Below are 23073 nucleotides of genomic sequence, written 5' to 3' on the forward strand. Positions count from 1 at the left end.
AAGCCTGAAAAGGCCACACAATTCCGTCGTCCTACAGACCAATTCGTTTTTATCGTGTCTGTCTAAGTTGTTTGAAAAATGCATTCTTACTCGAATAATACCATATCTAGGAGCACACAATGTTTTCCCTGCTCATCAATTTAGTAAAGTATAATATCAGAAATACGCACAACCTTCGAGTATCAGAAATAATACAGCGCTATATTCCACGATGTATCTTATACATAAAATTAATATCATTCAATATGGATTCCCGCAAGTAAGCAAACTATGGGGGGGAAGTAGGGGGAAGAATCGTAGAGTATCTCCTAACTATAAAGAGCAAATTTTATAGGGAGTAGAAGAATTTGGTATCTACTTCTTCATTTTTATACCGAATCATTGTTAGTTGGCCGCTCCCTTGAACCAACTTTGTAGAAGAAAAGTAGCTACCTTACACAATAATCTTACATAATAAGTTCATAATTAAGATCACCCAGCAGACAAAACAGATTGGGCTTTTATACTTTACATATTGTTTTATTACAACACCATCGATAGTACAAGTTTTCTGTCCATACGGTAAAACACCTTTATTATTTACACTTTATTACACCTTTATATAATATAGATAATGATGCCAAAAAATCGAAGTTCAGACTCAAAAATGCATATAAAAGAGCACAAACTATGATTGAAAAAATTAAAAACGACAAAAAGAAATATATGAAAAAACACAAAAGAATTTAAAATAAAAATAGGAGATAGGAGAATATGAGTTTTATTAAAAAATGAAATAGGTTATAAATTAGATAAACAGTAAAATGGACATATTAAGATAATAGACATTAAGAACAAACAGCAAGTAGTACATAAAGACAGATTCAAACTGTTTAATACGTAAGTCATATACATAACTTTTTTTTAAATAAAAACCTTACAATTTTATTTAATATAATTAAATATAATCTCATTTACAAAAAAAAAAACACCATATTACGCTATTTAAAAAAAAAAGGAAGATGTAGTATGCGAACATATCGGGTACACACTGTTCATTAATGACATTAAATTGTAAATACTAACCAGATGGCAGAGACCTATTGTTTTCGCATCCAAAGCGCTTGATATACATCTCGTTAAATATAGCTAAATAGAAACATCATATTCGGGGTGAAACGTAAAGTCTTGTATGGCCGAAAGATCTCCCTTGTAATAGATCACAAGCCGCTGTTAATTATTTTTAATCCAGGCAAGCATCTTACTTTTATAACGTCCAACAGGATCATTTTCAAGGCCAATAATTTTAATATTCAAAATCAATCTAAATCTGCTCATGGCATCGGATATGCCCCATCACGTCTTTCTGGGGGCACGAGCAAGAATCAATCAATTTGAAGCCCTTCGCAACAACATCAAAAATGATAAAACAACATGTTAGGTCGCCTATAATAGATGAAGATATGATTTCGCAATATACATGGACGGACATGAGGAATTGTATGGATAAAAAAAGTCACTGAGCTATTCTAAACAGTATTAAATACCTTTCTATCCGCTTGCAGACGGTATAATGAACTCATTCGGAAGTTTGCTTAAATGTTATAGCCCCCATAAGAAAAAAAATGTAAATTACACTTTTGTGTTTTTTTTTAACATAAAACATCCTACGCTTGGTTATAACGTCTTTTAATTAGTTCTGAGTTTCAAATTTAATTTTATCAAAATCGTAAGACTGTTTTATATAGCCACAGAAACAATCAACAATTTTAACATCATATCAAATTTTTTAAGGATTGTTGCTAGCTTCAGTAATATTAAAAAAAAATATTTTATGATTTCTCTGACTGTTTCTGTGAAAGCTAATTGTTACAATAGTCCCATTTTTATAAAAATTAATTGAAAAGTCTTCAAAATATAAAATCATCATATGAATATCAATATATTCCCAATATTATATGAAAATATGACAAAAAACTACGAAGCTATAATTTGTTCCTATGACAGCTATATGATACAGTCGACCGATCGGAAAATTGGTGGAATAATACTATGAAACAATACCGTCCATAGTTACAAGTGATAGATCGAATGGTATTGCAAAAAAAGAAGTGCATACCAAGACTATGCAATAAAATTTTGGGGGACTTCTCAAAATAAAAATAATAATTCTGTTTGTTAGTTTGTCCCAAAATGAGGTTTTAGGGGCCTGGAAATTTTATACAATTTGTTATATAGGAAACATAAGTTTTACCACTTTTAAAAAAAATAGATAGTTTGGCGAGAAAAATGCTGAGAATAGCTTAATTTTGTACACATGAAAAAAATTTTGTTTTCCCACTAATCTTCCGATTGTTCATATTGCAGTTATATGATATAGATTTTGACAAAATATAGTTCAAAATTTAGAACTAATCAAAAAACAAAGAAGAACGCTTTTGTCGAGTGCCTCGAATATGAGATACCCGTTACTCAGTTTAAGGGCGCAAAAGGGAAATGGAAATATATAAGCAGAAAAGCGATATTGTAAAGCTCCACCTAGCGGCTATTTCAGTATATGTTATGTGGGCGGTAGACAGATTTATTGTGGGCGTTGGAGTGGGCGTCTCAAAATTTTTCTTAAGTGAATAGATAGGTATTGATGAAACGAATACATTTAATACAAAAAACTTTTCTAGCATTAAAACTGTGACAACCCCAGTTTTGGGCGGTTTGTGAGCGTTAGAGAGGGCTTGGCACCCCGCTGACGGACAGACTGGCATAGCTAGGTGGACTCGGCTGGTGATACTGATCGAGAATATATACACTTTATGGGGTCGGAAACGTTTCCTTCTACATGTAACATACTTTCCGACGAATTTAGTATACCCTTATATTATTTTCCCACCAGTTTTCCGGTAATTTCTAAGGCAGCTATGTGACACAGTCGTCATATTTTGAAAAAATGTATTTCCAAAATCAGAAGTAATTAAGAAAATGTTATTTCCAAGCTTAGGAGGTTGTATGTTAAGCAACACCAAAGTTATAATTTTTTCATATTATTTTCACTTCAATTTTTCGATCGTTCGTATTACAGGTATATGATATAGTCGTACGATTTTTATAAAATTTAATTCGAAATTCAGGACTACGTAAAAATGTTATTTCCAAGCGTAGGAGGTTATATGTTAAAAAACAAAGAGGATTTAATTTAAAAAAATTTTGCCGTAATATATGGGAGCCATAACATACAGCTATCCGATTTGGCTGGCTCCGACTTGCAGGTATTAGCAAAAGAAAGAAGACTTTTGTGAAATTGCTGTCAGATTGCTTTAAAAGTGAGAGACTAGTTTAAGCCGGAAGAAATGGACGGACCTGCAGCCAGGTAATGTAACTTTTGGGGTAGCTCTGGCTAATATCTTTATGGATTATCCATTTTTTGGACAGAGATTTTTTGACAATCTACCAGTTAACCGTTCTGGGTCGGAATCAAAAATATGTGTTTGGAAATATTTGACATCTGAAAATCAGTAAACTTGTGAGATGTAGTTTATTTGGGTTCTTTTTAGGAATTAATATTCTTAAACAAACACTGTCAACAGATGTTACCGTTCATGAGGAAAAGGTCGCACATACAAAATATCCATAGGCTGTTATTTCGGAGAAACATGTCCAATCGTTTCTCCAAGATAACAGCCTATGGAGATCCCCTCTTGCAATGACGTTAGCAAACGCGCTTTTTCAAATAGATTGAAATTCAAGTAACTGGTGCAATGTCAGGACGATTGCGTCGCGGGTTCCGTTGATAACTGATTTATTTTTAAATTGATACTAGATTATATACTACTTGGAACACGGAAGTTTAATGAAAGGATTCTAGAGTAAATCAGTGATTTTTGATGATGGTAGCAGAAAGCGTAAAGCGTCGACCTACACAATGCAACAATGTGCTGACCACTTTGGCGTGTCAGTGCGGCGTTGAGTTACTGAGACATTAAGTCAACCATTTGTATTGAATATAATATGTTGATCAGCTATTCTTATAGAGCTTAGGCGCTACTGAGCGCCTGGTACTGTTCCAAACCTGGTTACTGCTTCATTTTTTTTAGTACTGGCTATGTTGGCCACCCTGCGGTACGATCAACGACGACGAAGTTAATCCCAAGTCCTGCTCAAACTGCAAATACAATACAAACATAGAAAACCATAGCTCCCTACATAAAAACATCGTCCAACACTTATTAGGCGGATAGAAATAGTAGCCTTAAAACAATAGAAAAGATAGACTATAAGTTCTTGGAAAAACTACATAATGAACAGCGCACAAGAAACATACTGAAAAAATCTTTAACAACAATAATCTACAACATTAACCTCTATTAAAATTAAAGTACGAAACAACTAGAAAACTATCACTACCACATCCCCGAATACTCAAACAAACAACGACATACCTATATCTTTAATGAAGAAAGAGACACAACAAAATTTCTAGCCCCAGCCAAAACATAAACAAGGAAAACCGCTAAAGAGTATCGGGTAAACATATCTAAATCAATCCGTTAGTTTATATCCCAAACTAAAGAAAATCCCCTCAGCAGCAATTAAAAGCAAAAGACAAATCTGAAAAACAAGAATCTCTTAATAAGTTACTTAAGTTAAGTTAAGTTACATACTTAACTTATAATCTTTGCTTGCCTGGGCATTTATACATTAAAGTGGACAATCGATTGAATGAAAAGTTAAAATTAGTTCCATATAAGAGTGGTTTTTAGAGGTGGTTTTTCCTCAGAGAAATTGTAAGTGAATTGGAGTTTTTAACATTGACGTCAAGTTCCAAAGTGATGATGCAAAAAAAAAGGTTGTAATTATCGTGAAAAAATGGAAAGGTATTGTGGAAATTTCAGAATGTTAAATTTTGTATTCCTGTGTTTTTACTTCTATCTTTATCTGAAAAATGGTAAAGAATAGTCGAATTAAAAAAGATTAGAAGTTAGTTGGCGCCATTTCTGGTGTGCAAATGTAAACAGTTGCTTTGCTGCAAATCTCCATCTCCAACGCCTTTTAGCTGAGTAAGGGTACTCGAACCATTTTCAATTGTTTAATTAATAATTTTAATCTGTTTCCTTCCAATTAGCTTCTGTCTCATTTAACCTTTTCTCACATTGTTTCTACTTATTCATCGCAAGAACTAATGTTGTTGTTAAGAACCATTTCTAAGACCCCACGTTCATATACAATGGCTCATTTAATTTAGATTTATATTAATAAAAAACAAAAATTACCTGATTGTTGTGTGTCCAACGCACTGAGTTGGGATGGTCTGGTAAGTGTTTAACGACACATGTTAAATTAACCGTTGACTCTAAATCAATGTAGATCTCTGGTCCTCCGAGAATGTTTGTAACAGGCTCTAAAAGTATCAATATGAATACGTAAAACTCAATGCGCTGTACTTAACACATTTTTTTAAAATGAAATTACAAGGAAGTGCTTTCAACGCCTGCAAAGTTTATTTTATATTAACATAAAATGTTATCATAAGACTTCCAAAATGGAATTTCAAATTTCGCAATCAAAAGCAGAGAGCGAATGAAAGCTTTGGTGTGGTGCAGCCTACGCTCTTTACTAAATTACACTTGACTTCAAGCCTCCACTATCAGTAAACGCATCAAAGCGAGATTGTATGCCTTGAGCGTTATGGGCGTTTAATTGGATGTGGACAAATTTTGGTAAGTCAATGGTATTATGAGTACAGAACGATTTAGATTAATTTTTATTTAAGCATTAAACCTTTAGAAGTTTAAATATTGTTGCTTTTATAGTTTTCCAGATCCCAGCATTCATACGGACAGATAGGCGGACATGGCTAGATCAATTCGGATAGTGATTCTGATACAATGAAACGATATCTAAACCAAAAGACATGACAATTATTGTTTATGTATGCAAGGTTTGTAGTTGTGCTCGTCAAGCTCTTTATTCCTATAAAAGGTCGCAAAACGATTCAAAATATACAATTGTTCTTTTCGAAGTTCGTTAATATTTTTATATGTCAGTAAGTTCCCAACAAATAATACTTTGCATCTATAAATCTTTCAATATTTTATATGTTAATCTCCATCTGTCTTGGTAAGCCCACGATATCAATTTTATGTCTTTTTTACATATTTTTCCATATTTTGACAATAAAGAAAATATATTTACTTCTTAGTTTCACAAATTGGATCTTCCAATTTCCGTTTCCTCTTAAAGCAGCTCTAGGCCAAGTGTACTTCTTTTTCCATTTGGGGTTCATCCACAAAAGGATAAGGACCTGCCATGTTTAGATCCAAGTTTGTGCCCAAATGTGGTGCGGTGTTCTTCGGTTCTCTGTTCTCTGATATTTCTCTTTCCCTTATGTCATCTTTCCCACCTCTTCAACGTCTTTTTCCCCCTCTCTCTCATAGTTAGGCAATTTACCCCTTAATTAGATACTGCTTGCTGTATTTTTGGCCGAAGCTATGTTCTTTTTTTGTTTTAAAAAGGATTTTGGCCAAAAAAAGGGTTACATTTTTCATCGCAGAGCACATATTCGAGCCAATTCTGATAAATGGTGATGACAATAAGCTAATGTAGGGTAGGGTATTCAAATCGTGTTGGAAAAATAATAATTCAAGTTATATTTTATTTAATTAAGGAAGGAATTTTGCTTGCATTAAAATTAATACAGAAAGAATGCAGAATTTTAGTTGTGGATCCTGGATTGGGACACATTTACTTCTACTCCCAGAATAGCATTCTACTCTCAAAAACAAGAAATTAAGTTAATTTCGCAAGCCGATGTTGTAAAATGATAACAAACCCATTTTATGTTTTTTTTTTTTTTAAATGTATTCGAGCCTAGACGAACCGAATTTTTTATGCCAAACTCAAATAAAAAACAACATTAAAGATTGGATTGCGTCTCCGTTTGAATACACTTTTTAAAATAATAAGTTAGTATATTTTTTTCTTGTGGTAACTTAATCATGTGGGAGGGTGGGTGTCGGGAGGTGTCAAAAAACACCGAAAACATAATTACGTAATATGAACAGCCATTGTTTCTCAGGTACACCCTGTTGGTTCTAATAAAAATCGGTGTTCCGATTTCTCTGCTCGACAGCCTTGGCATATGTTTCCACAAACATTCGTTCCATAAAGGTCTGTACTGACAGTGGAGACAGTCGGATATAGCGTGCTTCATTTATTATATAATAAGCTTGAAGTCAAGTGTAATTTAGTCAAAAAAGCGTAGGCTGCACCACACCAAAGTTTTCATTCGTTCAAGAAAGGAGCCATAAATAGCTAAGTAACTTATGAACTACTAAAACTACATGTTATTAAAAAATTTAAAATTGTACACATTTTTAACATGATTTTTTCAAATACGAAACAAAAACTTACATTCGGCACGCTGCAATTCAATATGCCATTGCATAGTTGCTTGATTTTATTTAAGAGTGCCTTATGTAAAAAATATAAAAAGTGTATTTATTTTGTAGATCATATATTACATTTTTGTCACAGAAGTTGGTATATTAGAAGTTTTGATTGGTTGAATGTTCGGTCGTCACTATGTTTTTACCTCGTTAAGAGGTGTTTTTCTTTGATTTCCAATAACTGCAAGGGTATACAAACTCGGCTTGCCGAAGCTAACTTTTTTTATTGTTTACCAGTACAGCTAAAAGAAAATAAACTCTAATCGTTAATAAAGCTTATATGACCTATGGTAAATACAATCCAATAACAGCGGAAAAAAATAAAAAAATGCTCCTTCAATAAGACCCAGCAAAATCAGTGGAACACTTACAGGCAGCCACGAAATAAGCCAGAACCGATGAAGATAGATAAGTCTATCGATGTTCAGAACAGGACTATCAAGGGTTAAAATCAAATTATAATCAAAATTATAGTCAAAAAAAGTGGTATATTTGTACTACTGAAAAAATTGGGGTATACTAGATTCGTCAGAAACTATGTAACAGGGAGAAGGAAGCGTTTCCGACTCCATAAAGTATATATATACTTTATGTCCATCTGTCCATCTGTTTTTCTGTCTGTCCGTATGAACGCTGAGATCACGGAAAGAAAGGAACAGTCAGACTTGGCATGCAAATTCCTGGGCTTCCTGCGGAGTTTATTTCAGCGGGATGTAAGAAACAACGAACTTATAATTTGCTTCATATTATTTTCTCACAAATTTTCGGAGCGTTCCTTTGGCAGCTATATGATAAAATCATCAGATTTTGAAAAAATTAAAATCAATGTTCATAACTAATTAAAAAATGTATTTTCTAAGCGTAGAAGGATTTATGTTAAAAAAAAACACCAAAGACCCTTGCAGAAGGTATAATGATTTCAGTCAGAAGTTTGCAACGCAGTGAAGGAGACGTTTTCGTACCCCATAAAGTATGTAAATTCTTGATCAGTTGAAACTTTCCCAAAAGTCTTCTTTCTATTGCAGGTAGTATATAAGTCGGAACCAGCCTGCAAAAGAAAGAAGATGGACTCGTTTAGTGATGCTGATCAAGAATATTAATGCCTTATGGTGTCGGAAACGTCTCCATCACTGCGATGTAAACTTCTGAGTGAAATCATATTACCCTATGCAAGGAAATAAAAACTTAATTCCAATTAGGTTTATGTTAGCCTTAAATTGCTGAAAACATCCGTTGTCCATTTTTAATTTTCTCTTTTCGATTTTTTTTTTCAGGAAAGTCGAAAGGTGTTGGTGACAATATATAAAGACAAATCAATTGCAAGAATTGGTTCTCAGATATCAAAAGAAATTCATAAAAAATTCCCATTTCAGTCCATAATAAGAAAAATTAGCTATACAATTTTTATAAAAACTATCTAGTTTGGCGAGAAAACTGCTATAAAAAGCCGAATACTGTATTTCTTTTATTTCGATTCTTTTTATTCTTTTTTCTGACTTCCCAAAACGGCTCTTACGATTTCAAAGAAAATTTAAGGTGTATAGCCCTTGAGATTCCTCAATTTTTAGCATACGAAAAAAATATCCGTGTCAAAGTTATGGCCACATACACCGCTTCTTGCGCATTGACCTACTTCGGTGCGTATCCAAACTCTTTTTAAACGTCCTGGAAATTTAAGATGATGTTCAACAGTTTAAGAGGAGAAACGTTTCTTTTACCACTTTTAGAAAAAGTAGCTGTATGTCGTTAGAAAGGTATTTTAAAGCACTTTATTCGATTTTCTAATATGATTTCACGATACACCACTTGTTGCAGCACGACTTTTAATTTATTTTGTTAAAGAATCCTAAACCCGAATTGTGTATGTAAATAAGATCCACTTACAGTAAAGTAACTGAAACGAGCTTACACGCTCGTCACTTATATGAAATTTTGTACTCAGCCGCAGCGGTTTGATGAGTTAAGCGTCACAAATTCCACGTTCTTAGGTAGCTGAAACCACATCTGGCTCCCTGCTCTCAAACTACCAAGGTTTGACGGAAAATATAGTGATTATAACGCTTTAGTTCTGCATTTAAACATTTGGTCGACGAAGATGCTAGCATTACAGAAGTAGACAAATTTACATATCTACTTAGGTGCTTATCTGGTCCAGCGTTAAGTGTTGGGTCAGCCTTTCAAGTTTCAGATGCCAACTACCAAAAGGCTCTTAATCAGTTACAAGAGCGTTACGATAAGAAAGTATTAATCCATGTCACCAGTTTATTTGTCATATCTCACATGAAGAAGGCCAATCCGTGCTCTCTTCGTCAAATTTTAGATACTGTCTCAGCACTTCTTGGCTCGCTTCTTTTACTTGGCACTGAGAAAGACATTCTTAGTGCAATAATCATTCATCTCGTCCTTCAGAAAGTCGGTTCTGATTCTAAACAAGCATACTACAGAGCCCAGGTGTATGAAAACCTTCCGAAGTGGGAAGATTGTTATAATATTTTGAGCAGACATTGCCAATTTTTAGAGTGTCATCTAAAATCTCCAGTTGAAGGTAAACTGTATGAGAAACGTATTGGGAAACACAGTTATTCTCGAAAAGCATTTATAGCTGCCGAACGGAGTTGTTTTAAATGCAATTCAACTGATCTTAGCCTAGGATCATTATTCACTTCACTCTCATTCGAAAAGCTTCATAACTGGGCAAAGCAATGTACTTTATGCCTTAATCGTTTACATAAAGGGCACACTGCAGCAGATTTTCCTTCGAAATTTCGTTGTAGGACATGCAACGGATTACATAATTCCTCTTGTATCGCCAAGCCGATCCCAAAACAGCGATTGAGAAAGGTAAAGAGCAAGATGATTCACATGCCAGTTCATCAACCCAGGTGTTTGCTGGACTTACACGCAACCCAAAACGCTCGCCTATCCCAACAGCGCTCATCCTAATTAAGGACAAGTATGGCGTGTTTTATTCTGCTAGAGCTCTCCTAGACTCAGGGCCAGAAGTCAATTTTATGACAGAAACTCTAGCGAAGACCCTTCAGATACCATTTAAGCGAAATAATTTTGAGGTATCGGAAATTGGGAACCTTCGAGAGCATGTAAAGTTTTCATTAGAACCACCAATTCGGTCTCGATTATGAGTTGATAAGTGATTGCTGCAACTTTCAATCACGAAATCTATAGCTCGGCAGCAGCCAGAGCGCTGGGATTGCCTTGTCTACTCAACACAACGCTCGACTGGATTGTTGGAGGAAAAACGTACGGCTTACAACCAGTCGCAAAGACCCACGCATTTTCTTACAATATTTTTAAGACCCAGGATCTTAACGATGCCCTAGCACGGTTTCGGAAAATCGAATCATTTGAGGAGACTAGCAAAAATAGGTTTACGCTTGAAGAAGAAGAATGCATTCAAAATTTCTTTAAGCTCGCTATTATTCTTGACCGCGGTCGAATTCAAGTCCGTTTGCCATTTGCGCAATCCTCAACTAGTCTCGGAGGTTCGTTGGAAACTTTTTTATTTTAATATTAACCAACCTCATTATTTCATACCGCATCATGCAGTGTTGCGGCCACAAAGCTCAACAAGTAAACTACGAGTTGTTTTCGATGCCTTCGCAACAACGACATCGAATTTGTCTCTGAAAAACATCCTAATGGTTGGACCCACGATCTAACAAAATCTGATTCTAACTCTGCTGGCATTCAGACTACACAAATTCGTTTTCACAGCCGACATCACTAAAATGTATCGGCAATTCATGATTGATTCTAAAGACCGTAATTTTCAGGTCCTTTTTGGAGAGATTCGATTGATCAGCCCCTACAGAGCGTGCATACGGGTGCTGTATTTATCACCGATCATCTCAAAGAAAACGAGCTATTTCGCGTTAAGTAATTGCAAAATTAAAGGTAGCGCCTGTTCAGACTATCTGTCTACGAAGACTTGAGTTGTACGCAGCCTGGCTTCTTTGCGAAACATGGGATAAAATCAAACATAAGTTTGAGAACACGTCCAGAAGGTTACCTTTTGGTGAGACTCGACAATTGTCTTACACTGGATTACAATGCACACATCTCAGCTTAAGTGTTTCGTAGCCAATCTGGTGTCAACTATTCAAATACAGACCGTGAACATCAAATGGCCACATGTTTCGGGTCAGGAGAATCCAGCGGATATCGTTTAGCGTAATGTGCCGCAGCCGGACCTTCATTTCTTCGCATCAACGAATGCACTTGGCCAAAAGAAATCAATTGCCAACTCAACAGACAACTCATTAGAATTGGGAAAAGTGGTAACTCTTAAATGTGGCGATAGCAGCATCGAGAGAACAATAATTGAAAGGCTCATCATATACTCGAATTGTCCAGATCGTAGCTTTCACATTTCGAGCTTTCAACGGCGTTCCTCCCAGCACAGAGCTTCGTGCCTCATAGCCAAGCGAACTTGATGCCAATGAAGTTCAGAAGTCATTTATCTACATCATCTCCACAATTTAAAGCCAAGGTTTCGCAACGGATTTAATTGGCATACAAAAGGGAAATCGTCTTAGTCCAAATCTTAGAAAATTGACTGCGTTCGTGGTTGAAGCTTATATTGGCAATCGATCTATACAAGTAATTCAAATCGGCGGGCATCTAGCAACCGCCCCAATCCCTGTCGATGCGAGATTCCCATTGCTTTTCCTAGCGATCACTTTTTCACCTATAAGTACGTTGAACATCTTCACAAAGTCAATATGCATGCAGACCCCAAAGCGCTAAATGGATTACTAAGACTTCAAATATGGATCGAAAATGCTGTTGTCATTACAAGCCCAGGCTAATGCAACAAATTATGGGATCCCTGCCACCAGGGGAACTAAAAAAGTTCTATATAAAACATATATGGCCATATTCATCTGTTTTGCGACCAAAGCAGTTCACGTTCAAACCTTTGTTTTATGATAACAGAGCTTCGTTGGACGCAGAGAACTTCCATAGAGCATTTGGTCCCCAATTCGACGAATTCAGAAAGCAGCTCTTCGTCAGCAGGCGCTGCAAGTCCTACAAACATTTACCGCTTCAACAGCCCTCTTGTCTAATTTCATACCTCCCCGTGCGACGTATTTCGGCGGGCTCTGGGAAGCGGCGGTGAAGTCGATAAAACATTTGCTGGTGAAAAACATTGGCAATTCTGGTCTTACATACGAGAGGCTGCAAACTGTTGCCATTGAGGTCGAATCAGTCCTTAATTCGAAACCAATAGCGCCGCCGTCCGAGGATCTGAATGACGGAGAGGCTCTAACCCCATCGAATTTTTTATTAGGTCTTTTGGAAAAAGGCGCTTCCGGAACCATGCCTGGAGAATCGAAATCCCAACAGTCTGACTCGCTAGCAGCGCGTCACATACCTCAAGCAGCAGTTTTGTGAGCTTTGGCGACGGGACTACCTTCACGCGTTGCAACTTCGAAGAAAAGACAATGAAAGAGTTACTCGCCGACCATTTACAAAATTGCGCCGCTCACAGTTTAAGCAATCTATTGCGAGAACGAGAGTCCTTCCAACCGGGGATGGATGTTGGAGCATGACATTTAATTTATATTGTTAATGAATCCTTAATTCTTACCCCGAAATTAGATCCACTTTACTGTTACTGAAACGAGCTTACACGTTTAAACTTTGCACTCATCAGAGAAATCAGTTCAAGACAGATTATTGATAAACACAGGCCAAAATTCTCTTTCAATGCACTTTTTCCAGTCTGCACACGAGCAGACACACATCAACGGATACCCACACTCGCATAACTAGCGAATTTTGGACCTGCAGAAGGGCAGGTTACTTCCACTATCGGGTTGTACAGGGGCAAGTCCTTACACTACTGTTATTGTTTATTGTTGCGAACTTATTATTTTTGGTGGCAGTGCCACTAGCTCAGTCTTTCTCAGGGCAGAGTACCGCTAATGCCACAACTCGCAACATAAAATATCGACAACTCCCCTGTCTCACATCGCTGAAACCATCGGTCATTACTAAGAACATAAAGTCAGCAAAGGTAAATATTTACAAGCATTGACAGAAAAATGGGTTTTATTTGGTAGGTATTCGTTTTAGCCAAGCGCTCTCTCCCAACCATAGCTACCCTTTAGATGCTGCTGCGCATAACCCATACTCGGCCAGACGGCGCCACTCCTCGCGACTACGGCGGTTCCATCTCCCCCACTTTAATGAATAGGGTAAGTACAGTAAATTATATTAATGTTTCTCCTAACCGATCTATCCTTCCTCAGCCTTCAAGACCAAAACTTGTCCACCGTCTTCAATATTTACGCGGTCAAAGCAGAGGATCCGTTTTTAGGAAAAGGCTACAGGCACCGCGAGAAGTTATGCTCTACCAGTCATGTATTGGTGGAGCTCGCATAGAAACATGTTCCTCAAAAAGAAAACACATGAGGCGTGTGTATTCAGTCACCTAATCCTGAGGAGCTCCTGGGGAAAAGGCCAAAAGGAACGTAACTGCATTGTAAACTAATACTCGCGACCTATCTGGTTCTAGGCAAACGACGAGGACAAATACGGCTTTCGGAACTAAATCCGGATAAATGCACAACTTCACAGGATAAATGCACAACTTGGCCTGGCTTTATGTATATAATCAAGGTATATCTGATTTAATTGTTTTTATATTTCAGCCACTGCTGGCTGGCACGGAGTGCGATCATAGTCAGCCTGATTACTTTTCGTCGGAGGCCAGCGGCTTTATTGGTTGCGTAAGGCAGCCCAAGATTCGGCCACTCCCAAAAGAAATGGCGGTAATTCGCACCGCCGCGGTCCGACGACTGGAAGATCCCGAGATGAGGGGGACTTTGTAGTCCTGAACGGAACCACCGAGAAATACTGGATGTCGGATAGTTGGTCTCGGCTGGTCTCCTGTGCACGGCAAGGCTGGCAGCCAAATTTTGGTTAGCACGTAGAACATTGTAATAGAACTCCCAAGAATGTAGCGAAATTTCTAAATAAATCTCCCGGCGCCCTTTGTGTCGGGACCCAGGTTGCCTTTTATTTTATTTGTGGCACAAAACCTAATTTAGAACTTCTAGTTGCGTCTGCCTGGTTTGGCAATATGGCTGCGACTCTACCAATATCTGCTGATCATCTTCGTTTCTCCCTCGCCATATTACAAAATTGGGTCATTGGACACATGAGTGCCATTTAAGATAATCTTGGAGCGAAACGGGATTAGACCTCAGATGGCCAGATCGCCCGCCAGATTCATCCCACTGCTGCAAGTATCTCCCTATCGGCCCAACCTATCGATAGAGTCACTCCCATTATAGACTTCAATTGCAACTTCAACCAAAGATTTTGAGAGGTGCTACCACGGGGTTTCAGCAGAACGACGAAATAGTTGGTAGCTTTTGAGATAGAATGGGACTAAACCGGGCACTTAACGCGGGGCCCACGCTTGACTGGAAGTATATCAGATATGATGGCGATGCTCGTATACTTTGTTTTTTCTTTTTTGCAGATCACAGCCGAATGTCCTTGGCGTGATACACTTTCAGACTGCGGCCTTGGGATATTCCAACAAGTATGCATTGCCTCCGACGGATTTGAACACCCTGGCTTTCAGAAAGTCACGAGCGATCTTGGCGTTAAATGATTCGCTGAAATCACTCAGCACGAAGTTGCGGCGGAAGACTTCTTGGCCTGGCTTAGCGAACAGCATACGGGCTCGATTACCATATGCCCCCTCCAGTTGCTTCTGCACCTTGGCGTGAATTACTCTCAGCTTGACTTTGGTCTGTGACCTAAGTCGTCTAGCTAACTAGTAGCTGAAACCGTTGAGGAACATGTGATGGCCGATTACAGTGAAGAGCGGCTTTTCAATTTCAAATTTAATTGACAAATTTCATCATCCTATTTGCCGACTCTCTTGGATGATTCTCTTAATCAGATTTTTGAGATAAATCGCTTAAGTCGAGGTTCGATTATGATTTATGGAACCAAAGTTAGGCAGTCCGTTATTGAATTTTGAATTTTTGATCGATCGACAAATTGAATATCGCGAGCAGTGAAAATTAAGTTCGGTACTTATAATGATTGTGTAAACTAGTGAAAAAGAAATAACAATAAAAAATATATATTTTTGAAAAAACTCACTAAGCAAAAGTCTAATTGGCGCCCAATGTGGGGCGCTGCTATTTTAAGAATAATCCTGAAATAAGTAATAATATATATATAATAAGCAAAACAGTTTTCGAAAACGAAAAGGGAATTCGCGCAGCTCAAAAACTTAACCGATGACATAATAAAAAGTGTTTACATCGTTCTTTAAGGAGGAAAACAAACAACAAACACACTGTTCAAAATACTGCTTAATTATAGTTTTATATATATTCGAATTTACTTCAAAAAATTTAAATAAAAACAAACAAGGTGGAAGAGTTAATCAACGACTTTGAAAAAATTCTAACCATGACTCCTCCCTTACCTGCAGTAGCTTCTAGGAGCCTAGAATGAATCGAGTCCTTTGAGAAATGAAATCGCGAGTTTTAAGACACAATTAAATCACAACATAAAGAAGGTTGAGGAATTCAAGGTGGAAGATATTGATCCAAACGTAAGGTGCCATACTTCTTATGAAATCATTAAGTCGGTTTTGAGAATATAAAGGCGAAGAAGATAGTTATGTTAGCTGGAGAGAATCGGAAGAAATAGCAATGGGACAATACAAAAGGGAAAGTGAAAAATACTCATAATGGAACCGTATTGAATTTTGACGCCATAATGGCAAGACTAGATTTTGTTTTTAGTGACAGGCGACCTATACATATTTCAGAACAACACTTAAGTGCATTAAGTCAGGGGAAATAATCGATTTTGGAATTTTATAATTTGATGAATAAAAAATTAACTCTCTTGATTAACAAAAGCATTATGAAACATGGGAGGAATAAGACAAAATAAACATAGAAAGACAGCACAACGAGTTTTCATAACTGGCCTTAACGGCCATATTTCAGATGTAATATTTCCAATGAATGCACTCGATTTACCGAACGCATTGGTAATAGTACAAGAACTTGATAGCAACAATTTGAGGGCCCAATTCGCCAACAATTTTCTATCATCACAACGCAAGACTAATGATTCAAATTTATATGAGCAACAAAACTCAAATACTAAATCAAGAAAATTTAACAATTATCATAATAATAAAAGATATACTTATAACTTAAGGTGTAATCAAGTAAATAATAAAAACAGAAATAATTATAACAATTTTAATCAAAAAAGAAACAATACCTGGAATTTGGGAATATTAAATAATAACCAACAAAATCAGTGGAACTCTTTTAGACCACAACAAAGTAAGCCAGAGCCAATGGATGTGGATAAAACAATTCAGATGCCAAATAGAACCCATAACAGTAATAATCAAGGATATAAAAGTTATCAAAATAACAACTACAATCAAAATAAATTGAATCAAACTCAAACTCAAAATAAAAGAGTTCAAACAGGAACTGTTAACCAACCGGCTAACAAGACTATGAGGTTAAACAACATTGAAGATTACCATTTTTTAGGGCAAACTCAGGAGAAGGCCTACCATACATAAACAGACCTGATACTAAAATTAAAGATATTTATTGATACACGGGCAACTTCTTGTTTTATTAACTTTAATTAATTAATTTATATGACAAAAATGGACCAATATATAAAAGAGTATCCACAGTGAATGGATATTCAATAATTAAGTTTTATTATATGAGAACTATTTTCGATAGGCGTTATACTTTTTATGAAATAGATGGGCTAGACTCAGATTTACTTGTTGGCTACAACCTATTGAAAAATCGGAGTTGTAATTGATACAGCAAAAGGGGTAATAAAGTATAATGGAAAGAAGGAAAAATTAAATTACGATAACGGTAATATTTTAAACCAACATTCTTTGAATTTGAAGAATTCATAATAAAAAAATAATTTGATCAAAAGCCTCAAATCGATCCAAATCTGAAGAGGGAAATAAAATTAAATTTAGTTTGGAAAACATAAATCCTGAACACGCCGTCGTTGAATTATCCGACAAAAAGAAAAGTTTGGGATATAAAAATCGTGAACGCGACGTCGTCGAAATATCCGACAAAAATAAAAGTTTGGTATACAAAAATCATGAAGGCGCCGTCGTAGAAGTATCCGACAACCAAAAAATTAACAACATACTGAATTTATCCTCATATCAAAAAAAAGATTTGGATGACATAATATTACATATATAAATAAATAATAATAAATAAATAATAAAGAATATTCAAAAGTAAACATACGCGGTGAAATAAATACCGAAAATGATAGGGCTATTTATAGTAAGCAATACCCTTATGTTCAATCATCTTCAGATTTGAATTCTAAGATCACCAGAATGCTTAAAGAAGAAATTATAAGGCCAAGCAGAAGCCCTTATCATTTCTCTGTTTAGTCGTACCAAAGATGGAACTCTAAAACTAAGACTAGTAATAGATTATCAGAAACTTAACGAAAACACCATACCGGATAGATATACAATGCAGGATCCTTCCGTAATTTTGTCAAACCTCGGGAAGGCTAAATACTTTTCCACAATAGATTGGAATCAGGATTCCACCAAATTCTCATAAATGAAACAGACATTCAAATAACATCATTCTCAATAAATAATGGAAAATACGAATTCCTGAGAATGCCATTTGGTTAACAACGCCCCAAGTTGGAAAAACGTGTCATGTCTGTATGGATGACATTATTATTTCCTCAAAAACTATTGAACAGCATTACAAACGCAAATATGATAATTTCGATTGAAAAATAAAAGTTTTTCAAATTGGAATCAAACTTTCTCGGCTGCGTTGTTTCTCACAATGTGATCGAAACCGATCCCGAAAAAATTTCCGCAACCATTAAATATCAAATCCCTAAAAACATTAGAGAGCTTAGAAGCTTCCTATGCCTTACGGGAAACTACATAAAATTGGTTCAAAATTACTCCAAAATTTTGCAATTTATCACCGGTAACGAAATATTTAGAAGGCCAAAATGGCAAAGTATCTGTCCGTCCGTTTCCACGCTAACTAATCTCTCAGTTTTAAAGATATCGGGCTGAAACTTTCCCGGTAACGAAATATTTAGAAGGCCAAAATGGCAAAGCATTAAAAAAAAACATCCCGTAAAACTTCTATATAGTTGGATGAGCCAGCTGTAAGAGCTTTCAACGAGCTCAAAAATATTTTAGTCGTACAACTAGATTTAGTTTAACCCGATTATAATAAAAAATTTACTTTAACCACCGATGAGTCAGATTTGGCTTTTGGTGCGGTTCTTTCTCAGGAAGGAAAACCAATACTTTCAAATCAAAAACTCTCACAAAAACTGAACAATTATATGCTACTAATAAGGAGGAACTTTTAGCTATAGTTTGGGCTTTTAAAAATTAAGAAATTATTTATATGGAGTTAACAACATTGAAATCTACACAGATCATCAACGTCTTTCATTTTCAATTTCTCAAAAGAACCCTAATATCGAAATGAAAAGACGGTATTTTTTCATTGAAAGTTATTCTCCAAAAATTATTTATAAGCCAGGAGCAACAAATGTTGTTGCAGATGCATTATCTAGGATACAAATTAAAAACTTAACAGAAATTATCGAGTCGGTCTTAGATCAAAACACTCAGCATTCAGAAGAGAGTAGTTTTGAGAACGGTATACAAGAAACCCGAAAACCTTTAAACCAGTTTAAGCAACAATTGCTAATAGCAATTGGGAGGTATACAATACATGAGTCGATTAATGTGTTCGGAAATACTAGACATATAATAAAGTATGATAATCCGGAAAATTTTATAACTATCTTAAAGGAACACATTCCACCTATTATAACAATCAGAATTCATTGTAGCTTAGAAGACCATTATATAATACAAAAGCCAATAAAGGATAATTTTATAAATAAATAGTATTTACTAGAATATTTATCCAAGACGTAGAAAACGCTGAAGACAGATCGATTGTAATACCAGAAACGCATTGTCGAGCACACAGAGGGCTTTATGATAATTATAAACAAATTAACCGGCTATATTATTGGTCAAAAACTAAAGGAGTTTGTTAAGACTTGCACAATCTGCAATAAGAACCAATATAACAGATATCCAATGCAAATTCCTATTGGTCAAGCGCCTATTCTGGATAGAGAAGGTGAAAGTTTGCATATTGACATTTATTACGCCCAAAATCTTATATTTATAACTTGTATAATTACATATTCAAAATTTTTAGTCGTAAAGGAAATCCCAAATAAATTAAATATAAAAAACTAAGTTTCAGAGATTCTGCAACAATTTCCATTAGCCAAAACCTAGATGATATATATCGAACCAAGTTTTTCTTCGTCCCAATTTAAATCTTTTGCACAAAGAAACGGGATTTCTTTATTTTATGAAGATCCTCGACGTAGTACTTCCAACGGACAAATTGAAAGGGCTTACTCTACTTTAACAGAAATTGCACGTTGCATTAATGATGAACTTAACTTATTTGATTATTTCGAAATAGTAATTAGAGCAGCACAGAAGTACAAATTATAAATTCACTCTATAATCTGTGAGGAGTTGAATAACTCCCCACAAATCCCAGCAGCAGATGGCCGGCCGCTCACCAGGTACCCGGCGAATTCGCGTAGTGGCGGCGCGGCGAAGAGCGAGGACGGAGAACGAGAGAGTTGGAGGTCGAGGACGTAGAAGGAGAGAGTTTGGAGATCGAGGACGGAGAACGAGAGAGTTTGGAGATCGAGAACGGAGAACGAGAGAGTTTGGAGAGCAAGAGGGTTCGGAGACCAAGAGAGTTGGAGACCAACAATGGAGAAGGAGAGAGCGGAGACTTGGCGGGCGGAGCGAGAGTGCCGTGTGCAAAAAGAAGTAGCGGGACGCCGCCGGAATTTGAACTTTGGAAAGAAGGTGCCACATCTCAGCAGCGGTGCGGCACACAAGCATGTCGCATGCGTCTCCGGGATCAGCGGGACGGCAGCATCAGGCTGGACGGCGGCGGGAAGCAGTGCGTCAAGGACAAGAGGGTCAATCAGGAACCATGAACTTTGGAACCGGTGTAGAGAGTTTTGGCGGGCCGTGTGCAAAAGGGAAATAACGGTTCCCAGAGGCCCTATATAAACCCGCAGGCCGCAGCCTGCGGGATTATTCAAGAGCGATCATTCAGTGGAGGTCAGTCAGTCACGAGCGAGCAGTCAGTCGAGAGCATCAGTCAGTCGAGAGCATCAGTCGAGTACGATCATCAAGGGTTAAGACAAGCAGTCGAACGAAAACCGAGCAAGCAAGCTACGAGGGAGCCACACCAGGGCGAGTCGTCGGAAGCAGCGCCGTGGGAGCCTACGAGGAGCAAGATCGTCACGTCGAGACGTTCGGGATTGGGATTACTAGGAATCTCCGAACTGAGACACTGGTGGCTGAGGTCTAAGGAGGCACCACACGGCTAAGTTCTGTACTGTCCTAGACTTAGATTTAAAATCGAGAGTAGCAAGCCAGAAGGGAGAGAAGTCCCGGAGCGGCGTAACCGAACTTCTAGAGTAGCGAGCCAGAAGGGAGAGAAGTCCCGGAGCGGCGCAACGGAACCCCTAGAGTAGCGAGCCAGAAGGAAGAGAAGTCCCGGAACGGCGTAACAGAACCCCTAGAGTAGCGAGCCAGAAGGGAGAGAAGTCCCGGAGTGGCGCAACGGAACCCCTAGAGTAGCGAGCCAGAAGGGAGAGAAGTCCCGGAACGGCGCAACAGAACCCCTAGAGTAGCGAGCCAGAAGGGAGGGAAATCCCGGAGCGGCGCAACAGAACCCCGAGAGTCACGAGCCAAAAGGGAGAGAAGTACCGGATCGGCGTATGCCCTCGAACGCAGCACAGAAGTCAAGACCTACAGCCACCTTTCAGGAGCAGTTCGCGGGACATCGCCACCAGCAAGCAGGACACCACACCGCAACGGCCACGCAAGGAGGATCGAGCCCGCAGGAACGGCACGGACAGTACGCGAAAGGGTGAGGCTAGGGTGGAACGCTCGTTTACACGAGGCACAGAAGCGAAGTGAAAAGCGAGGCAGTTGGCGTTCCGCCTTGACTGTCCGCACGATCTGAACGGAAGCCCGTGGGACCATCCGGGACAGAGCAAGGGACAGGAGGTCGGGTATCGAGAGGAGTGATCCTGGAGAGCTCGTCAGTCTGTTCACCCTAGTCTGCGAAAGGTGACGCTTCCCTAAGCCCGCACGGCTGACCCAATAGCGAGTCTGAATCGTGGCCGAGCAGTCACCGAGCCAGCCACGTCAGGAGCAATCAGCGGTCAAGGATCTTCGAGGAGCGACAAGACAACCCCCATCGTCGGAGACAGCGAGACAAGCAAGTTATAAAGCCGACTGCAGTTATACCCGCAATAAACCCACTCCGAACCCGAGAATTCTGTGCTTTTTCACTGAACTACTGGGCGGTCACGTTTATATAAATTTGGTGGGACAAACACACACAATCTACTGAGCTAGCCGCACAAATACCGTAGCGAGCAGAAACCAAAGAAATCAGTTCGTTACAAATCAACGACCGTATGATATATTATTTAAAAAAATCAAACACGATAAAAATCCCCAATTGTTATAAATGGACAAAATGTTAAATTTTCATAATAAAGACAGAAAAGAAAAGAACTATCATGTAAGAGAATTTACGAAAAGAAACACGGGAAAAGAAATAAGCTTAACTCTAGATATAAAAAAAAGGTAGATAAGGAAAATTATCATAATAAAGTTATTATTAATAACAAAAACCGTACGATTCATAAAGATAATATTAAAATTTAAACAAATTGACTTATCTTAAATTCCAGATAAATAATTCAATAATGTTCTTATTATTGCTGGTAGATACAACCAAATCCGAAATTATAGTGTGAGGAGTTGAATTACTGCACACAAATCCCAGCAGCAGATGGCCGACCGCTCACCAGGTACGCGGCGATTTCGCGTAGTGGCGGCGCTGCGAAGAGCGAGGACGGAGAACGAGAGAGTTTGGAGATGGAAGACGGAGAACGAGAGAGTTTGGAGATCGAGGACGGAGAACGTTAGAGTTTGGAGAACGTGAGAGTTTGGAGAGGAAGAGAGTTTGAAGACAAGGGAATTTGGAGAGCGAGAGATTTTGGGAGAGCTAGAGGGTTCGGAGACCAAGAGAGTTTTGAGACCAACAATGGAGAAGGAGATAGCGGAGACTTGGCGGGCGGAGCGAGAGTGCCGTGTGCAAAAAGGAGTAACGGGACGCCGCCGGAATTTAGACGCGGCCGTGAACTTTGGACCGAGAAAGAAGGTGCCACATCCCGGCAGCGGGGCGGCACACAAACATGCCACATGCGTCTCCGGGATCAGCGGGACGGCAGCATCAGGCTGGACGGCGGCGGGAAGCAGTGCGTCAAGGACAAGAGGGTCAATCAGGAACCATGAACTTTGGAACCGGTGTAGAGAGTTGTGGCGGGCCGTGTGCAAAAGGGAAATAACGGTTCCCAGAGGCCCTATATAAACCCGCAGGCCGCAGGCAGCGGGATCATTCAAGAGCGATCATTCAGTGGAGGTCAGTCAGTCAAGAGCGAG

The 23073-nt window shown here is 38.1% G+C and overlaps 1 protein-coding gene across 10 annotated transcripts in view; it reads right to left on the reverse strand.

Annotated features, from left to right (window-relative positions):
- LOC108032324 (uncharacterized) overlaps positions 1–23073 on the reverse strand; it is a 157294-nt gene that overhangs the window by 5243 nt on the left and 128978 nt on the right. For 9 of the 10 annotated variants that reach the window (XM_050889899.1, XM_050889897.1, XM_050889901.1 and 6 more), the window contains exon 3: positions 5244–5371. In XM_050889899.1, the coding sequence (XP_050745856.1) occupies positions 5244–5371 (128 nt within the window). Of the gene's footprint in view, positions 1–5243; positions 5372–7411; positions 7661–8380; positions 8467–23073 lie in introns of those variants that run through there. The other variant, XM_050889903.1, reaches the window with a different exon arrangement.

Source organism: Drosophila biarmipes, unplaced genomic scaffold, assembly GCF_025231255.1.
Source record: "Drosophila biarmipes strain raj3 unplaced genomic scaffold, RU_DBia_V1.1 ptg000008l, whole genome shotgun sequence".
Lineage (NCBI taxonomy): Eukaryota > Metazoa > Arthropoda > Insecta > Diptera > Drosophilidae > Drosophila > Drosophila biarmipes.